Source organism: Pyrus communis, chromosome 17 (genome assembly GCF_963583255.1).
Source record: "Pyrus communis chromosome 17, drPyrComm1.1, whole genome shotgun sequence".
In the NCBI taxonomy this organism is placed as follows: domain Eukaryota; kingdom Viridiplantae; phylum Streptophyta; class Magnoliopsida; order Rosales; family Rosaceae; genus Pyrus; species Pyrus communis.
Genome location: NC_084819.1, coordinates 871,469 through 891,580, shown reverse-complemented (window position 1 = coordinate 891,580; position 20,112 = coordinate 871,469). Strand labels below are relative to the sequence as shown.

At 36.9% G+C, this 20,112-nt stretch overlaps 1 protein-coding gene across 2 annotated transcripts; it reads left to right on the top strand.

The window, feature by feature from the left end:
• Positions 1-278: 278 nt before the first annotated feature.
• On the top strand, positions 279-17,327 carry LOC137722351 (protein NO VEIN). Of its 2 annotated transcripts, none has more exons than XM_068461334.1 (13): positions 279-963; positions 1,703-2,040; positions 2,744-3,407; positions 4,111-4,215; positions 4,804-4,999; positions 6,421-8,195; positions 8,919-9,131; positions 9,458-11,725; positions 13,488-13,597; positions 14,007-14,409; positions 14,497-14,811; positions 15,111-15,368; positions 15,743-17,327. In XM_068461334.1, exons 1-13 carry the CDS (start codon positions 508-510, stop codon positions 16,865-16,867), a joined length of 8,226 nt encoding a protein of 2,741 aa, XP_068317435.1. In that variant the 5' UTR covers positions 279-507; the 3' UTR covers positions 16,868-17,327. The 2 variants fall into 2 exon arrangements, with proteins under 2 accessions (XP_068317435.1, XP_068317436.1); XM_068461335.1 differs by having other exon boundaries at positions 832-963; positions 1,770-2,040.
• The last annotated feature ends 2,785 nt before the right edge of the window (positions 17,328-20,112 follow it).

The following is a 20,112-nucleotide window of genomic DNA, read 5'->3' as shown; positions in this document are numbered from 1 at the left end:
TTCTTAAAAAAGGATGTTATTGGCATCCAAAATATATCAAAAACCAAAACTGATAATATATATAAAGGATAATACTAGAGAAACTAAATTTGGAGACAAAATTTTGAAAATTAAAGAACATGAAAGTTGATAATTGATTTATTACTTAAATGTTGACAAACGTACTTATTCCTATTTGTAACACGTCATTTAGTTTGCAAATTCTATCATCAAATTACTTACTCGTATATATACATCCTCTAAAGCGAATAAACGAGGACACTGAGAAAGAACGGCGCTCAACCTAAAACCCCAACAAAACCTCCTCAGAAACAAAAAGATTTCGCGCCTGCCGTAAAACGCTCTCACAAACCCACCGAGTGCAGAGAGAGCGTGGCTAGCCAGCCCTGTAGTAAAAGCTGCTGCTGGGTCTCCAGTACGAAGCTGGGTGCAAACTCCCTCCAATAATAACTAACTCCACGCACCCACCAAATATTTTCCCTTCTCTTTCTCTGTTTCTTCCTCGCCATGTACGGACGACCTTCTCGCCGCTCCTCCGGCGGCGGACGGGGTCAGCCACCGCAACAACCCCAAAACCCTATGTTCCCCCTCCAAAGCGCCATCAATTCACCATATGTCTATCCCTCCAACCCTGCCTTCATACCCCACAGTGCCTACCAAAACCCTTACCAAACCTTCCCTCCCACTAATTTCCCTATCCAAAACCCTGGCTTCACTCCTCCTCCCCAGCAGGTTTTGAGCTCGGCGGTCTTTCGGCCTCAGAACTCGAGAGATATGCTCGAGAGAATTGACCGCGCAGTGGGGAAGGCTCGCGACGAACTTGCCGCCGCAGGAGAGAACGTCTCCGCGTGGAAGGTCTCGCAGTCGACCCTTCTGATGCTCAAGGTTGATAGCTGGGATTCTTTGGGGTTTCAGATGCAGCAAGTGCCGTCTCTGAACCGCCTCATGCTCAGCGAAGCGAAGGTAATGGTACCCTCTAAGTAATGCTTCATTTGGTTGCTAATAAAGTATGGGAAAATAGTTGCAATTGATATTGGTAATCCTTCTTTCGTAATTTAAACACTTTGATTGCGTGTTAGGAATATATTGAAATTACTCTGTATTGGGGGAAACATACATGATTTGTATTTTGTAATCAACCTCTGAGAAACCACATTAAACAAAGAAAATCATGGATATAAGAGAGACCACATTTGATTGTGGGGTGAGGAATTGGAATTTTGGACCAAAGAGTCGAGAGAACTCTGGGCTTCTTAAGGATATTTTTTTACTTTACCCTTTCTTTGGCAAAAGTTATCTTGCTTCATCGGATTTTTTTCAGTAGTTTAAACATAATGGAGGTGATTTAATAAATTAATATTTCTGATTGGGGTTGAGAGCAACTAAAAGGCTTGACCTTTTTATTAGCAATTGCAAGGAGATTTGCTATCTATATGCACCGGACGTTAATTGTCCAGGGTGAGTATACATATTGTCTTTTGTTTCGCTCATTTGAATATGAAGTTTCATTTGTAAAGTAAAAGTAATACAATCAAGCACAATGAACATGCAACTATTTATTTTCTCTTGTTTTCTCAACAACCAAAGAAGCATATGATACAATATTAAAATTTTGCATCTTTTCCGTATTTTGTCTTATAAGATCTAATGCTTTTATGTATTAAATCCCATCAATCTTTACTTATTTTCTATTGGAATTTAGATAAATGCATTTATCCATTGTTTCGTTGGCGTTCAAACCATTACTTCATTGTATGATATGGAAGTAGCAATCTGCAAGAATGAGAGGATTGAGCAGTTTGAAGAGCTGGGATTGGGCCCTTTGTTGCAACACCCACTTGTTTTGCATTATTTCTCGGTGAAGTCTGATACAACTAAAGTGTTTAAGATAACTAGTAGGGAGATAATATCTCTACTTTCAGAGTTCATGGATACTTCTAACAATAAAAGGTTTAGCCCTGAAGAGATTTTAGATTTCATCGTTAAAAAGCGAGCAGCTGCAAGCAAGGATGATCTTGGAATACGAATTCACAGTGTGGGGTAAGTCTCACATTTGTTGCTTCTACTTTATGATTAACAAAGCGGTTTTGTAGATAGATGAATTGTGATCAGAGAATTACATTGGCAAAGGAAATCTATTTTTTTCTTTAGTTCATATGCATTTATAAGATGCTGGATTTACTAGTTTATGAAGCTTTCATGCAGTAAAATTCCTTCTAGTATTTGCAAGTGCATGCGGCAGTTAAATTTTTTTCCTTCTGTATTAGGGATGTTGAGTAGGATCTCTTATAGTACTTGCCCATTCTCTCTTTGAGTCACAGGGATATTTGATGCATGCTTCTGCTGAGGTAATGCATGCTGTTTGTCAATTCTTGCCACTAACTATAAAATCTCTTTGTCATGAATAATATTCAGGATTCACAGACATTTTGATATAAAATAAAATGGCCCAATCTCAAGCATTATGTGTTGACTTTGTTTCTGCTTCGTTTGTGGACCTGTATGAAGTAGTTGGTCATTTATAATTTATATGAGTCATCACCTCTGTGTGTTTGTGTGTGTGTGTGTGTGTGTGTGTGTGTATCAATCCTAGTTTATTGATGGTTAAATTTGTTAACCATGATTTTAGTTTTCTAAGGGGTTAAGACAGTCTCATGATATTATGTAGTCATCTCATTTATTATTTTTCAATGATGTATGCAAATTTATAATGTCGTAGATTGAAGTTACTTTATGATCACAGGAATTATATTTCGGCCATTCGGAAAGCCAGGAGATTAGAAAAGAAATCTGCGAAGGGATTTGAGCAAAAATTAGATACAAAATGTAGGAAGCGTCCACTTTTCTCCGCACTGAAAAATCAGCTAGATGAACGTTTCAGCACCATTTCTCAGCGTGTTGAATCGTTTTCTTCCATGCATAAGGATTTTCGTGGCAAGCACATTAGATTTGATTCTTCAAGCTCAGAGGATGAAGATAATGAGAATTATTCATCCGAAGATGATTTTGAAAATAATGACCATGTCACAGGTAGTCAGGTTAACCACTCAGCACAATCTGTTAAAAGTTCTGACCAAGTGAGCAGCTGTCCTTACCCGTCTGCAATAGAAGAGAGGACACGTCTTGGATTGAGCCAGCTTTCTCCAGCTAGCGGCACCCAAAAGCACAATGAGAGTAGTGGGTCCATTAGAAAGAAAAGGAAATCTGAAAACATAAACAGTGCAATCTCCATTCCGCACAAATTGCAGAAGAGAGATAAGGTTCAAGATGCCCATCCTGTGGAAAATGGTAGGGAAACCAATGAGGTCAGCAATTTGCATGAAGATGAACTTTCAGTTGACAATAACTATATGAAGATGTTTATTACAACCTGGAAGGAGGCATGTCGGGAGCACACTGTGGCAGAGGTATGTTCATGCTTTTGTTTTGGTATGTAAACAAATGATTAGATATCACATACCTGCCAATGGTACGGTATCTGTTTATGTAATGTATTTTCATTGCTTTTCAGAATTATAATGAACTTGATTTTTATGTGTAACTGATACCATATTCTCTAGGTTTCAAAGATTTGAAGAAAACATTGTGCCTGGAAATGTGCTTCATTTTCTGGCTGATATCTTTATAGATTGATATTTTTAGTGAATTGTATTAATGGGGGAAGGTCGTGGATATAAAGGAAATATATTCAGGGAATAACTGGAGGTGTTTGCTGATGTTTCTCATATCCCACCGGTGTTGACAAGGATAAGAAATACAAGTCAAATAATTTCAATAAATTGTGTTTCCTTGCATTACAAAAGTTGCACCTTGTTCTTTCATTTTTTATTCCTTCGCTGTTTTAACTTAGCCTTATTACGAGTGCTATAAGTAACAGAGTTCTAAACGTATTGATGTTTCTCATATCCCCCGGGTGTTGACAAGGATAAGAAATACATGTCAAATAATTCCAATACATTGTGTTTCCTTGCATTACAAAAGTTGCCCCACGTTCTTTCATTTTTTATTCCTTCGCTGTTTTAACTTATTACGAGTGCTATAAGTATCAGGGTTCTTTCATTTTTTATTCTACAAAATTCGGTTTCACAAAATATCTTTTGTTTCTTGTAGGTACTTGATAGAATGCTGCTGTATAATAATACTAAAGCTCAGAAGAGAAAGAAAATCAAGTCAATGTTTTCCTTAGATCCATTAATTGGATTACTAAATGTTGCTGTAAGTCATTGTGGCCTGTTTAATTATCAGCTTATTAGTTTCACATGTAGTATTTTATTGTTTTGCAGATTTTTTATTATTGAATTCCTGAGGATATTAAAGTATGGAGATGCATATATGTTTTTGTTATGTTTGTGTGTTTTGGTGTTTTAACTCTTGTATTACATATTTTAGTGTACTTCATGTGGTTCCTTTTGCCTTTAGTTTTTCTATCGTGGGTTCAATACATTTAATTACCTTGAATGCTTTAAGGTAAGATTCAGCTAAGGCCTTGTATATAAGATAAGAGAAGGTCGTACCTGAGAGTATGGGAAGTCTACAAGAAAAGAACATGAAGTAGCTTATAATGGTTTTTAAAATTGTTGTTATGCTTATAGATGGCATTTTATAGGCCTGTATATTAGGTTAAGATCATTCTTTATATCTGAAAATTTTCAAAAAAATTACTCTAGAAGGTTCTCAATTTGTCTTATGTGTGTTTCTTTCAGTTTTCCACAGGTTTGCTGTGGAAGTTTTATTTTGTATTGTGATAACCAGCGAAATCCTTTATTGTTTATGATCACTCACATTGTCATTTCTATGTTGCAGGTCTCGTCTATCAAATGTGGAATGTGGGACAGCATGTATGATACATTCCAAACTGTCAGTCAATATGAGTTAACTGGCAGTCTTACTGATAACTGTCCTGAATATGTGAGCATAGATGTTGAACCAATTACTAAAGATGAACAAAAAATGAAGGATCCGCAGGTCATCACTGAACATATTGTTGAGCATATGCAGAGTAAGTGATGGTTATTTTAATTTTTTTGAAACAGAAGAAGCATAATGATGCAGGACAAAAGGATTATGGGAAAATGTGGGAAAATATGAGTACAGGATAGAAACTACTAGCATCATGGGTTTCTATGAATCACTTGTAGAGGCCTTGGGCATAACAACTAGGGTTAGAATCACACTAACCTGGAGAGGAGAAAAACTCCATCGATCTTATTCAATTATTCATTACTATCTAAAGAGAATTACAATGATGCAACTTATAACAAACCTAAAACTAATTGAACAAGAAATAACCCAATTCTTTAGAAAGCGGAAATAATGACCGGATCCTTGTAGATCAAGGAAATTTAAAGACTAATGGGCCTGCTGGAACCACAAATCGACAACTTTTATTTTAAAACCCTAGCACTAAAAGACTAAAACACCCTTGACCCCTATGACTGACCACCTTCTTCACATAATAATTTCATGTTTACTTACCTAGAATGGGGGTTTCTTCTATTTTCTGACTTCCCTTTGATTTACCAACACATTTGGAATCATTCTTAATCCAATACCTGAAAAACTAGGAAATACAAAACCATTTGATAACCCATATTTCAGACTTTCCCTATTTGAAGTTAGTAAACAAGCCATTAATAGTGAAGAAAACATTAATTACAATTCGTGGACAAGGAGTCCTCATCAATAACATCACTAATACATACAAGTACAACATAAATCCCAGAAGCACAAAGAAACTGCGGTGAACTCTAGATAGAGTGAAAACAACAAAGAAATCTTCAACCACCTGTAATCCTGGTTAGAAGAAATAGATAATTCTTTGAATTCCCAAGTCACCAAAGCCCAAATGGAGGCCCAAACTTAACCTTTTTCCATTGTTTATCCACTTCCACCCCTTCATACTCTTTAAAGATTCTCCTATTCCTCTCCATCCAGATAACCTACAATATAACTAGTGTCTAAAAAGCTAACCATGTCTTACTTGTTTACCTGTTCCTAGCACTTAGTATTCCAGAAATTTCTCGCTAAACAATCTCTACAACCCGTTGTATCTAAGGGGACAGTGTAAGGTTACATGACCCACACTTTCCCCCACTGCTTTACACATAACACAGGAATGAGGAGATTAGCAGGCATAAGGCCTCCCCCTTTGGATCACATCATGGGTATCAATCTTCTATTATTTTACAATAGTAATTCCATCTAACAATTGAAAAATGGATTTCAGTACCCCCCAGCACACTTTTGAGCTGTAGGCAGTCAAAATTACTGCCGCAAATAGGTTTAAATTATTGACACCAAAGTATTTTTTCTTAACTCCTTATAATAAGATAATATCTCGTCTTTCTCTGTTCCCTCATTTTTTAATGTTTCTCTTTGAAACTTGTATGCCTTATGGTGTTCTGTAATTAAATTTCACAGGTGTTTCTGTTGAGGACATAATCAGAAAAATTACCTTGTATTTTGAGAGTGATCAAGGAAGGCATAACGATAGTCAATCACTTCAGGAGAATATATTTATCTTCTTGAGAAAGCTTTGTGATTGCGAGCTTTGGCTAGTCAAAGAATTTGGTGTCAAGGAATTTAAATCCCTTGGTTATGGGGAGTTTTTTATGTTCTTAGAGAAACATGCTTGTCTACTGCCACACGAGCTGTGCAAGTTCCTGACTGGTGACGTAACTGGGAAGTGTCCTTTGGAGGTTTGCTTGCTCCAACACCATTTGGTTGTTTTAGTATCTCAAGCTTTGAATAGTTTATGGGAGGATGAAAACATTACTAAAGAAAAAATATTACTGCTGCTTAGGAAGCAGTTCCCATTGGTTAGTTTCACAACTATCGAAAATGGTTCAGTGGAAGATTTCTTAAGTATAGTGGGAAAGCATAAAAATGCTGCGATTTCCAAATGTGTTCTATTTTCGATGGCACTATGTGGAACTAATTATGCTAGACAGTCATCAGCACAGATGGAGAATGTCCTATGGAACAGCACTTTAATCAATACTGACAGTGGCCAGAAAGCAAAGCCTTATGAATCTGTTACATCCAAGGATGCAATTGAAGTCTTACTTAGGGCACCAATGATGTCAGATTTAAACTTATGGTCACATTGGGACCTTTTGTTTGCTCCCTCTCTTGGTCCTCTTTTACCATGGCTGTTGAAGGAAGTCAACACGGATGAACTTTTGTGTTTGGTGACAAGAGATGGAAAACTGATTCGGTTAGATCATTCAGCAACTGTTGATTCATTCTTGGAAGCTGCACTTCAAGGATCCTCTTTTCAAACAGCAGTGAAAATGCTATCTCTATTTTCACTAGTTGGGGGAGAAAAACATGTTCCTGTCTCCCTTCTGAAAATTCATATACAACATGCATTTGAAGTAATCCTGAAGAATTATTTAGATGGTTTGGAAGTACATGACAATAATAATTCTTTTAATTATGGAGAACCACTGTCTAGACAAGAAATTGTTGGTGAAGTTGCTGCTGGTAAATTGTGTAGTAAATTACACAGTGACTTAAGCAAGATAAATAGGGCAACGCCTGTTATATCAAGATTTGTCCTTGAATGTCTTGGGTACCTACCTGCCGAGTTTCGTGATTTTTCTGCTGATATATTGCTTTCTGGGATACAATCTGTTGTCAAACATGCTCCTTCAGCCATTCTGGGTGAATGTATCAAATCAGAACAGCGTCTCATGCTTCATGAAGTTGGGTTGTCTCTTGGTATAGTTGAGTGGATTACTGATTACTATGAATTTTGTTCCAATGATGCTACTGACTTGTCCATATCTGCGGATTCACGTATGAATTCTGTTAGTTATGAAACAGGGTCAAGCTCAATGATTGTGCAAGATGTGTCAGGTAAGTTTTCTGCTTCTGAACAGAGCATGGGTGCATCTGGTAGGTCAGATGAGCAGACAGGTGGATGTACTGGTATCTGTATGAAGATTGATAGCGCAGAAGCTTCTGATGCTAGAAATGGATATTGTTCCACACAAAGTTCTGTGGAGCTTAATAAACATGAAGATGCAGCCCAGTTAATTGAGTCAATCCGGAGAGATGAATTCGGTCTTGATTCAAGCCTACAAAGTGTTGAAAGTATCATGCTAAAAAAGCAGCATGCTCGCTTAGGGAGAGCTATTCATTGTCTTTCACAAGAATTGTATTCTCAGGATTCACACTTTCTTCTTGAGCTGGTAAGGGTGCCCTCTCTCTCTGTCTGTCTGTCTGTCTTTTTCCTCCTTTCATTGTGCTTAGTGCAGTCATCTGCTCAATTATGTGATGTTTTCCTCCTTTTTACTATCTGTTTGATGTCCCCTCTTTCATTTACATTTACCGTCTAAATTCTTGGTCTTGTCATATAATTTTTTCCTCTTTCATTTATGGTATAAATGCCCGGTCTTGTTATATACTTTTTTTTTCATGTAATTTCTGGACATTCTCTTGGATTCTGATTAATAAATGAACTCTGCTAAGATTTGTTCGGCTTTCTGGGTTTACTGACTAGTGGTTACATGTGTATTTATACATATAGAAATCTTTGTAAACAGCCTGACATGTTAAGTGGTCAACTTTATTATTTGTTTATAGCATGGTGCCAGGTTGATAGTTTGAAAAACATAACTATGCATATTTATATATTTATTTATATTTTGTTTTGTTGCCTGATGCCCCTGATAGCATATATTGTTATGCAGGGCTTAGAATTCTCAACGTAGGACATACTCTCAACACCTTTCATTTATGAAATTTCTCCTACAACAACATATTGTCAAATTTAGATTTTATATGATCTTTATATGTTTGATACTATAGTTGAGTCTGAAGTTGAAAACAAGCCTTTGATAAGCTAGTGATGTTTTAATACAATTTTATACATCTAATTATTGTACGTATTTATTCTTTTATTGTTGTCTCAGGTTCAAAATGCTGATGATAATACCTACCCAACAAATGTAGAACCAACTCTAACATTTATTCTTCAAGAATCAAGTATTATTGTTTTAAACAATGAGCTAGGATTCTCTTCCCAGAACATTAGAGCACTTTGTGACGTTGGAAGTTCCACCAAGAAAGGATCTAATGCTGGATATATAGGGCAGAAGGGCATTGGTTTCAAATCAGTATTTCGGGTACGTTGTGAAAACACTGCAGTTGTCATTCTCTCTCTCTCTCTCTCTCTCTCTCTCATGTCAAGCCACACCTATTCTTTTTTGATTGTTTGCTGCATTAAGTGAAGTACCTTATACAGTTGTACTATCATTTGAATTTCTAACAAGCCTTATTATAGGAACTATGGATTATATGTTTTACTGTTGCTGTGAATTATTTATTATTTTTGTTAATCAAACTCTCAGCTTCGTTCCCTGTTTTTAGGAGACTTGCTCCACTGGATCCATAATGGTCCAGAAAGACATTGATAGTATGCCTTCATTTATATGCTTGCATTTATCTGCAGGTCACAGATGCTCCAGAAATTCATTCCAATGGGTTCCATATCAAATTTGATATAAGTGAGGGTCAGATCGGGTTTGTTTTGCCAACGGTTGTACCTCCCTGCAGTATTGGCTTGTTTAGTAGGCTTGCTTCTGGTGGCAGTGATCAATCTGACCGTGACTGCTGGAACACTTGCATTGTTCTTCCCTTCAAATCAAAGTTATCAGATGCAACTGTCATGAAAAACATTATAAATATGTTTTCAGATCTTCATCCATCTTTATTACTCTTTCTGCACCGCCTCCAGTGTATCAAGTTCAGAAACTTGCTCGATGATTCACTTACTGTCATGAGAAAAGAAATTGTGGGAGATGGTATCGTTAAGGTTTCACATGGGAAAGAAAAAATGACATGGTTTGTAGTATCTAAAAAATTGCAAGCAGAATTTGTTCGTAGTGATGTACAAAAAACAGAGATCTCGATAGCATTGACTTTGAAGGAATCCGATAGTGGCGATTATAGTCCAGATTTACGCCAACACCCGGTTTTTGCATTTCTTCCTCTAAGAACTTATGGCCTGAAATTTATTCTGCAGGGTGATTTTGCCATTACTTCATCTAGAGAGGAAGTGGATGGAGATAGTCCCTGGAACCAGTGGCTATTGTCCGAATTTCCAGGTTTGTTTATCGATGTAGAGAGATCTTTTTGTGCTCTTCCATGTTTTAGAGAGAATCCAGGCAGAGCTGTGGCAGCTTATATGTCCTTTGTTCCGCTTGTCGGGGAGGTACATGGCTTCTTTTCTTCTCTTCCTCGATTGATTATTTCTAAATTACGTATGTCAAATTGCTTACTCCTAGAAGGGGGAAACAATGAATGGCTTCCTCCTTGCAAAGTCCTAAGAGGTTGGAATGAACGTGCTCATTCACTTCTTCCTGACAGTTTACTACGTGAACATCTTGGCCTTGGGTTCTTGGATAAAAATATTGTGCTGTCAGACCAACTTGCAAGTGCACTAGGTATTGCAGAGTATGGGCCCAAAGTTCTTCTTCAAGTTATGGTCTCTTTATGCCATAAACATAATGATCTCAAATCAATGGGGTTTGGTTGGCTGGCCTTTTGGCTAAGTGAACTTTATGCAATGTTTTTCAGTTCATCTGTGGAACCTTCATTTGACTCTAGAATTCAAATGGATGTCATAGAAAACCTTCGAAAAATTCCATTCATTCCTCTTTCAAATGGTACTTACAGTGCAATAGATGAAGGCCCAATTTGGTTACATTTTGATGTCTCATGCACTGAGCTTGAAGCTCAGCACGGACTTGAGTCCTTTCCACACTTATATGCAAAACTTCAGACCGTAAATCCTGCCCTCCTTTCTACAGTGTCTGCAGATATGTCATCCATGGATGTGACGACAGTTGAAAAACTCACATGTATGCTTTTCCGAATTGGTGTCCAGAAGTTGTCTACACACGAAATTGTCAAAGTGCACATCCTGCCAGCTATGTCTGACGATAGAATAATGGATAGGGATAAGAATTTGATGATTGAATATCTCTGCTTTGTTATGCTCCACCTACAGTCTAGCTGCTCCGATTGTCATGTTGAAAGGGAATATATAATCTCTGAAATACGGGATAAAGCTTACATATCAACAAATCATGGCTTTAAACGACCTTCTGAGGTATCAATTCATTTCAGTCAAGAATTTGGTAATCCCGTGGACATAAAGAAGTTGATTAATATGGTGGATATGAAGTGGCATGAGGTTGACATCTCCTATTTGAGACATCCTGTCGCAAAGTCACTCCCATGTGAACTGGAGAAGTGGAGGCAATTTTTCCAGCAAATTGGGATAATGGATTTCGTCAAAGTAGTTCAAGTTGAGAAGGGAATAGCTGATATTTCAGATGGAGTAGTTAAGAATTTGATATGGGATAAGGACTTAATTTCCCTTAGGCCAAATATCACAGATTGGGAGTCCCCTGAATTGGTCGACTTATTGTCAGTATTGGCCAGAGATGGCAACAAAAGAGGTTGTGAATATCTTTTAGAGGTTCTTGATACTATGTGGGATGATTGTTATAGTGAAAAAACTACTGGTTATTGTGCTTCTAACTCTGAAGCCGACAGAAGGCCCTTCAAATCTTCATTTATAAGTAGCATCTGTGATGTGCAGTGGGTAGCATCAGCGATGGATGATGTGCTTCACTATCCTAAACATTTATATCATGACTGTGATGCAGTGCGTTTGACTCTGGGGGCATCTGCTCCTTTTACGATTCCAAAGGTTAGTTTGGTACCTGCATACGAAATTCCCCATTTTTTACTCCGAAGGGAAAAGGTTGTGACCTTTTTTATTTCTTTTCTACATGTTTTGTCTTTTTTTCTGCATGTTAAATCACTTCCCGATTTTTCCTAACAGTTTGAATGGTATCAATAAAGCTTATATAACTTCAATCACATTGGTGTGAGAATATTTGTAGGTATCCGCTGATGAATGATTGTAAATAATTCTGTGAAAATCTGTGTGGGGAAATTAATATATGTCCAACTTTGACTTCTTGTGATATTTATATTTTGGATTTCTTCTACACAATTATTTATATGTCAACTTTATTTTCTATCTTCTAATATATATTTTTTTTCTCTAATCGTATTTTAATTATCTAATATGACATGCTTTTCATAATCGCTAGGATTCACAATTTAGCTTCAAGATTTTAATTATGTGAATTAGTTGAATATTGGTGTTAATGGTTGGTGACACCATTATATTATTATCATTCGATTTGATAAGCCTGTCTGTTCTCTTTCATGTTTAATGTTCTCCTTGTCCATAGAAGCATAAATAAAAGTTTCTCGCTTCATAAAACAATTCATAATAAGACAAAAGGATATTATGATGCTGCATCTACGAAGAAGAAATTTTTTATGGTAGTTAATAAATTAATTAACATTATTTATACGGTGTTGCTGTTTGGACGCTGTACTTCCTTAATAATTCCCCCACCGCCTCTCTGTTCACCTACTAATTCATATCCAACTGTTTACATGTGCAAAATGAAGAAAAAGCCACAAAATCAAGAAACGATTTAAAATGGGAGGATTATGTTGGGATTATTAACCTCACTTGACTAAGATGGCCTGGGTGTTGCCATTATTTACCTCAAAACTCGCTAATGCAACACCCATGCCATCTTCATCAAAGCAAAACCTCTCTTGAATCCAATCCTCCCTTTTTAAATGGTCTGTTGATTATCTGGCCATTTTCTTCATACGTGGTGACATCTGAGGGTTAAGATTTATGATTCTGTCAAAGTCATGGGGATATTGGGTTCTGGAATGTGGTTATTCATTTTTTTATTGAGCCAACCAGGGTCAAGTGAAGCACAGTTGTTCAGTATTTTACCACCGAATAATTATGGCATATCTGATGCTAATTTTTCGAACAAACTCAACTCCAAGTCTTATTTTTTCCACAATCAGGTCTGGTTCCTTCCCATGTGAAGCAGTCTCCGGTGGTCATTTGATTCTTACAATGATGTTCCAGAACCTTTTGTTTTTTTTTTTAGAAAATGTGGAGATTTTGGTACCTATATCGGAATGAACCTGTTTTGTCAAGAGAAAACTCGACGGTACAAGGTGAAAATTTATTAAATAAAAAAATTGAAATTACACCTAGTTAGAGATATTAGAATTTATTATATGTTTAGAATTTGGAGATGGCTGCATCTTTTGATTACAGGACTATATTATTACCAATTTTGAAAAAAGAAAAAAAAAATGATAGCTCTAGATTCCAATCCTCTTTAACAATCCCTATTGTTTACATTATGAAATGAGCAATGCACCTCAAGAATATTTTGCATATGTTGTTTCTGGAAGGCGTAGTGGCATACTTTGCGATTGCTCTATGTTCTATAACATGGATGTGAGACAATGCTATACTGTGGATATAATAACTACAATTTCAGCTGTACAAAATCTTAAATATTGTTTGAAGTTTCTTGATCCGTGTGCTCCAATTTTTTTTTATTCTTTTGAAACAGGCGAGAAGTGAGAATTTCGTACGTGATATTGGCTTTAAGACAATAGTTTCTCTTGACGATGCTCTGGAGGTCTTGAAGTTATGGAGGCGTGAAAATGAATTCCAGGCCAGGTATGATTATGATTTTCCCTCCATCATGATTGACCTCATTTTATCCAGGAGGGATTTTGTTAGCTTTTATTTCTTATATCTTACGCTAAATGTTTTGGTTTCACCAATTTTGTGAATACTATTACCACAGAAATTTAAGTGCTTAAACCTAGAGCATTTCCTCTACAGTATCATTTGCTTTTATAGGCATTAGATCCACATAATCGGGAGGTAATTTTAAGCAATGTTCTTATATGGAGATATATGTCCCTTCAAAATCACAACCTTAAGCAATGCTCGACACAAAACATATATGTATATGGACGCTTTACTCTCATTGTATTTGTTTAATTTTGCACGGTCTGCAAAAATTTTGCATCTTAAAAAAAAGATTGCACACTTTATAGTCTGCCTTTCTTTTGTCTTCCAGCCTAGGGCAAATGTTGAAATTTTACACATTAATCTGGAATGAAATGGCTGCTTCAACGGAGAAAATTACAGAGGTTTTCCATTCAGGACCTTCCATATTTATTCCTTATGCATCTAGCTTCAGGCACGAGGATGTGGTATCTGGTACATTGTTGTCCCCTGCAGAAGTATACTGGCATGATTCCACATCGTTTGTAGACCAAATCAGAGAAATTCATTGTCAGTGCAGCTCAGCAGGTGTTACTCATGGCCCATTGATTAAGACGCTTTGCAATTTCTACCCAGGCCTTCATGACTTCTTTGTGAACGTCTGTGGAGTACATGAGACCCCTCCTCTCCGAAGCTACCTTCAGATTTTGCTTCATTTATCAAATGTTGCTTTGCCTTCACAAGCAGCTAGTGCAGTAAGTACTATGTAACCAAGTTTAGAGAAATATGACAATGAATGCAAGCTGCAGGGTGATCTAAGTGTTTTGTGTTGCTTGTGTCAGGTTTTTCAAGTTTTCCTGAAGTGGACTGATGGATTAAAATCAGGATTGAGTGCTGAGGATGTTCTTTATTTGAAAGATTCGCTTACAAAGATTGAATGTACGGTGCTTCCTACTTTACAAGATAAGTGGGTTTCTCTACATCCGTCATTTGGTCTTGTGTGCTGGTGTGATGATAAGAAATTAAGCAAGCAGTTTAAGCACTTGGATGGCATTGATTTTCTATACTTGGGTGAACTGAGTAAAGATGATGAAGAGATGCTATGTACGAAAGTGTCCATCCTCATGCAGACTTTAGGGATTCCTGCTCTTTCAGAGGTAAGATTAAGATATGTCTTTATGTGCGCGGAGCTGAGATGTCTCTATTTGTTCACAAACATGCACATGTCAAGTGATCATGTGTATGAAACATAAGCAACATGTTTGAGTTATAAATGGAATTCAATAAGTCATAATAATCTCTAAAGTTGCTATGTATTATTATGCCACATTAAGTTGAACAATGCATTGTATTACAAAATTCAGGGTTATCAGTTTGAAAAAGAAAATGGAAAACTAAATTATGGAAATTAACTCATGCACCTAAAACTTCCCCATACCTTCGCGTTTACATGCAGGTTGTAACTCGTGAGGCAATATATTCTGGTAATGAAGACTCTAGCTTTAAAGCTGCATTGCTGGATTGGGCTCTTCCATATGCTCAGCGGTACGTACATGGTGTGCACCCGGATATATATTCTCAACTCAAGCAGTCTGAATTTGAGATGCTGAACTGTTTGCAAGTAGTAGTTGTTGAAAAGCTGTTTTACCGGAATGTTATAAAGGGTACTGGAAGCGAATCCAAGAAGCAAGTTGAATGTAGTTGCCTTCTGACGGTATGTTATTTCATCCTTCATTGAATGTGAATGCCTGCTGTTTGTGTTTCATAATGCTCCTATTATACTTCAAACTGATTTAGACTTTACCTGGAACCACAATATACTTACATCCTTCTGAAATACAAGGATTTAGTATGTGAAACATCTTATGCAGGTTATGTGACACCATCGTCCAACTTTGTTCTGGTAAAAGAGAGAATATAAATTATGCATCCCCTAAAAGTTCCTCCTTTTAATCAACTTCTCTTATTGAATGGTGTTTCTCATAGTTTTATGATTCCGGAAGATATTTCTACCAAGAATTTGGTGTGATGAGTACTTGCAATTTTTCTCACTTTCATACACTTAATCGTTTCATTTCACAAATACAGGGTAGCATTTTGTATACGACCCAAGAGTCGGATTCTCACGCATTATTTCTGGAGCTTTCTCGTTTATTTTTTAATGGAAGTCCTGAACTGCACTTGGCAAATTTCCTTCATATGATCACAACCATGGCAGAGTCAGGTTCAAATGAGGAGCAGACAGAGTTTTTCATCTTAAATAGCCAAAAGGTGCCAAAGCTTCCAGAGGGTGAATCTGTTTGGACCTTGTCTTCCGTGCATTCCTTAATGAGGAGTGATAAACCACTGCAGACAAGTTCTATTTCAACAGAAGTAAATGAACAAAGCAGTTCGAAATCCAAAAGCAAAGCAGCAACCTGGCCTCCTGTTGATTGGAAAACTGCACCAGGGTTTGGTTATGCTCGTGCAAATGGTTTTAAGACGCAGGCACCAGGTTCACAGCCTAACACGGCTGTACAAAATAAATTGGGTGATGATTCTGAAGGTATCTGCAGACAAACTGATAATTTGACACCTGTTTCAGTTGACACTAATTGGACAATTGAACATTGTTCAGCAACGTCAGTAGCTTTAGTTTTGCCAGACTCCAATCGTCTGCAAGAAAATTGTGGTGAGGCTGGCAATGAGGCTGACTTGGCAATGCATATCCAGTTTGATCCTAGTAGTTTTGGTCTTGTGTCTGATGCTCCTGACTTTGGTTCATCTAATTTTAGCAAGAGAGATCAGCTTAGATTTGGTACACCCAATTCGACACAAGCAATTTTAACTGGGCGGCTAGGTGAGCTTGTTGCTTTTAAATATTTTGTTGATAAAGCTGGCAAGTCAGTTGTTAAGTGGGTTAATGAACATAACGAAACCGGGCTACCATATGACATAGTTCTGGGAGAGAAGGAAAATAGTAGAGAGTACATTGAAGTTAAAGCAACCAAGTCTACAAGAAAAGACTGGTTTGAAATATCGATGAGAGAGTTGCAATTTGCGGTTGAGAAAGGTGAAGCTTTCAGTATTGCACATGTCGTTTTATTGGATAATAATGTTGCAAGGGTCTCAATATTCAACAATCTTGCAAAATTGTGCCAGCTTCACAAACTACGTTTGGCTGTCTTGATGCCTGAGCAGCAGAAGGAATTTTCCATTGTGTCCCAGTCCTGAAAGGTGCTTCATGTGGTCTCTTCTGCATGCCCAATTGGCCTATCTCAGTTGATGTGGCAGCGGATGATCTTCTTATTTAATCGGATTTTATCAAATCTAATTGGAAAGCCATAGGCCAGTTAATTTCCAAGCAAAAGTTGACTTTTGGGTGAAAATTGTGCTGGAATTGAACATGCCGGGAACTGTTCGTTCAAATTTTTTATCTGTGTAGTTACTGCTGTCAGCCGGGATTCTTCATATTTATTCGAACAATTCAGTCCCCTTCATTGATTTTAATAGGAGTGAGAATGACCTCTCCTCTATGATGTCTGTATGTACAATGGATAGGAATTGTCTCTGGCAACAATGTATATATTTACAGAATTTACTTGGTTTTTTTAACCAGATGACAGTTGCTTATCAAAGATTCTGTACAGTTTTTTTACCACAGTAAAGAAAGTTGAGGACTTCAAGTTCTGCATTTTAGGTTATCAATGTTCTTCTTTCCAGTTTTTTACGTGCTTTCGAGGATCATATACGAGATGTTTTCTCTCCGCAAGAACGCGCTGTTGTTCGACCACCTTGTTATTTTGGTTGGCATTCTTTTCCAGTTCCTTTCATACTAGAACACAAGCTGCGCCTTACTCGAACATAATTTGAGTTTTGGAGATGAGTGGAGTTGAATTTTTAAGAAACGTAATTTTTTTAATCGGAGAAGAAGAAAAACAACTAAAGCATGTAGTTGTGTGCTACACACACCCATCTCGGGATAAATATTTCAATGCGCAGGGAACACGGCTCTGTATACTTGGTGTACTAGGTTGTGTTCCTTAAAAGGTTCTTGGTAAATCCATGAAAGCAACATTGGGATGCAGTCAAGTGGATTTTGCGTTACTTAAAAGGTTCTTGACGACAAGTGATCATGTTTGAGAAGCAAAAAGAAAATGCAGGGATATGTGGATGCCGATTATGCAGGGGACTTGAACAAGAGAATGTCAACTTTTGGTTATGTCTTTACATGTGCAGGAGGACCAATTGGAGGGCACTACTGCAACCAATTACAACTTTGTTGACCACAGAGGCAAAGTACATTGCTTTGGGTGAAGCTGGAAATGAAGCAATTTGGCTTAGTGGCTGGGTAAGCCAAATAGAATCACTCAGGATTATGTGAAGCTGAAATGTGACAGCTAAAGTGTTCACTTGGCAAAGAATCAGGATTTTCATGAAAGATAACATCACATTGAAGCAAGGTATCACAAAATCAGAGATTTGATGGAGTCTGAGGAGATTTGGTTGAAAAGGTTCACACGGACGACAATGCCTTAGACTTCCTTAAGAAGATAGCGTCAGCTAATAAGTTCAAGCATTGCTTGAACTTATCAACCTCATTGATTGATTAAGTAGAGCACCTCCTCACTTGAGGTGGAATGAGGCAAGAAGAAGATTGTCAAGGTGAAGGTTCTTGAAGATTTGCAGAGCTGCTTCAAGAAGGTTTGAATATACTTTGGGATGCAACAATCAAGACTTGGTGTGACTCACCAAGGTGGAGATTGTTAAGATTTTGGCTCGTCAAAGTTAGTGTCCCATTTTGTTTAGGATTGTGTAGGGAAAATAAAAGGTACACCGATTCTTCTTTGAAAAGAACTAGGTAAGAATCTTAGTTTCCTTATTCAATTAGATTAAGAATTCTAGAAGATAATTTGAAAAAGGAAAAAAAGTTTACTTTCCTAGTCTATTTAGAATAGGAAACATAATCTGGAAAAATGGCATGTGAGCCGCACATTATACTTAAATTAGGGTGCGACAAGGCTAGAATAATGTGTGAAAAAGCTAGAGACAATCAAGATAGTTTAAAGGCGATTAGTTTTAAGAGTGTTTGCAAAAGTATTGTAACTCTATTATTAATCAAGGAAGCCGTGATTTCTCTACCCAGAGAAATCACAACTGGACGTAGGCAAAAGTTCTGATAAACTAGTATAAATCTTGTGTTTCTGATTTTCTCTATTTTGCTAAGTTTTTGTCTATTGCTAGATACATCAAAGAGCGAGATCTAGAGGGAGTTAGAATCATAACACAAAGTTGATAGTGCAATGAGTTAACGGGTCCTTCATCTAACGCTGCCTAGCTTATGGTCAATAAATCTTTCTTGTTTTAGGAGATGCGTGATGCTAGAAAGACCATTTCCTTAAACCATATTTTGTAAACCATATCATGTAATTAATAATTAAAGAATTTTATCTACAAATATGGTCCAATCATTTCTTAGTACTTTGAACTGTCACATCACGTGATTTGATCACATGGACGACAATATCGTGGAGTTCCTTATGAAGATAGTGCCAAACAATAAGTTCATACATTGCTTGAACTTATCAATCTCATTGATTGATTAAGGTAGAGCACCTCCTCACTTGAGATGGAATAAGGCAAGAAGAAGATTGTCAAGGTGAAGGTTCTTGAAGATTTGCAGAGCTACTTCAAGAAGGTTCGAAGATACTTTGGGATGCAACAGTCAAGGCTTGGTTTGACTCACTAAGGTGGAGATTGTTAGGATTCTGGCTTGTCAAGTTAGCGTCTTATTTTGTTTAGGATTGTGTAGGTAAAGTAAGGGGTGCACCGTTTCTTCTCCTAAAAGAACTAGGAAGGAATCTTAGTTTCCTTGTTCAATTAGATTAGGAATCCTATAAGATAATTTGGAAATTGAAAGAAAGTGTACTTTGTCCATTTAGAATGCGAACCATAATACGGAACAATGGCATGTGAACCGCACCTTATACTTATAAATAGGGTGCGGCAAGGTTAGAATAATGTGTGAAAAACCCAAAGACAATGAAAGAGCAAGATCCAGAAGGGGTTAGAATTATAACACAAAGTTGATAGTGCAATGAGTTAACGGGTCCTTTATCTAACGCTAACCAGCTCTTGACCAATAAATCTTTCTTGTTTTAGAAGATGCGTGAAGCTAAAAAAACCATTTCTTTAAATCATATTTTGTAAATCATATTATGTGATTCATAATTAAATAATTTAACATACAAATATGGTCCAAATATTTCCTTATATTTTTAAAAAATTATCAAAAATATTCATTTGTTAACTGTCACATTATGTGATTTGATAATAAATCTTGTCTTCACCCAGCATTTCCAAGTCTAAAAGTTTGGAGCATCAACAAAATAAATAGGAAAAGGTCCTCGCGCAGATCCTTTTCTTAGGGATCTTAAAGATTTCGTGATTGTGATCGTTTATCATACATCGTGCGGTCA

Excerpts from the sequence above, each read along its gene's own strand:
- LOC137722351 (XM_068461334.1), top strand. The coding sequence starts at position 508 with ATGTACGGACGACCTTCTCGCCGCTCCTCCGGCGGCGGACGGGGTCAG. Across the intron at positions 3,408-4,110 it reads GGGAGCACACTGTGGCAGAG|GTACTTGATAGAATGCTGCT; the intron begins GTATGTTCATGC and ends TGTTTCTTGTAG. Across the intron at positions 15,369-15,742 it reads AATGTAGTTGCCTTCTGACG|GGTAGCATTTTGTATACGAC; the intron begins GTATGTTATTTC and ends TCACAAATACAG.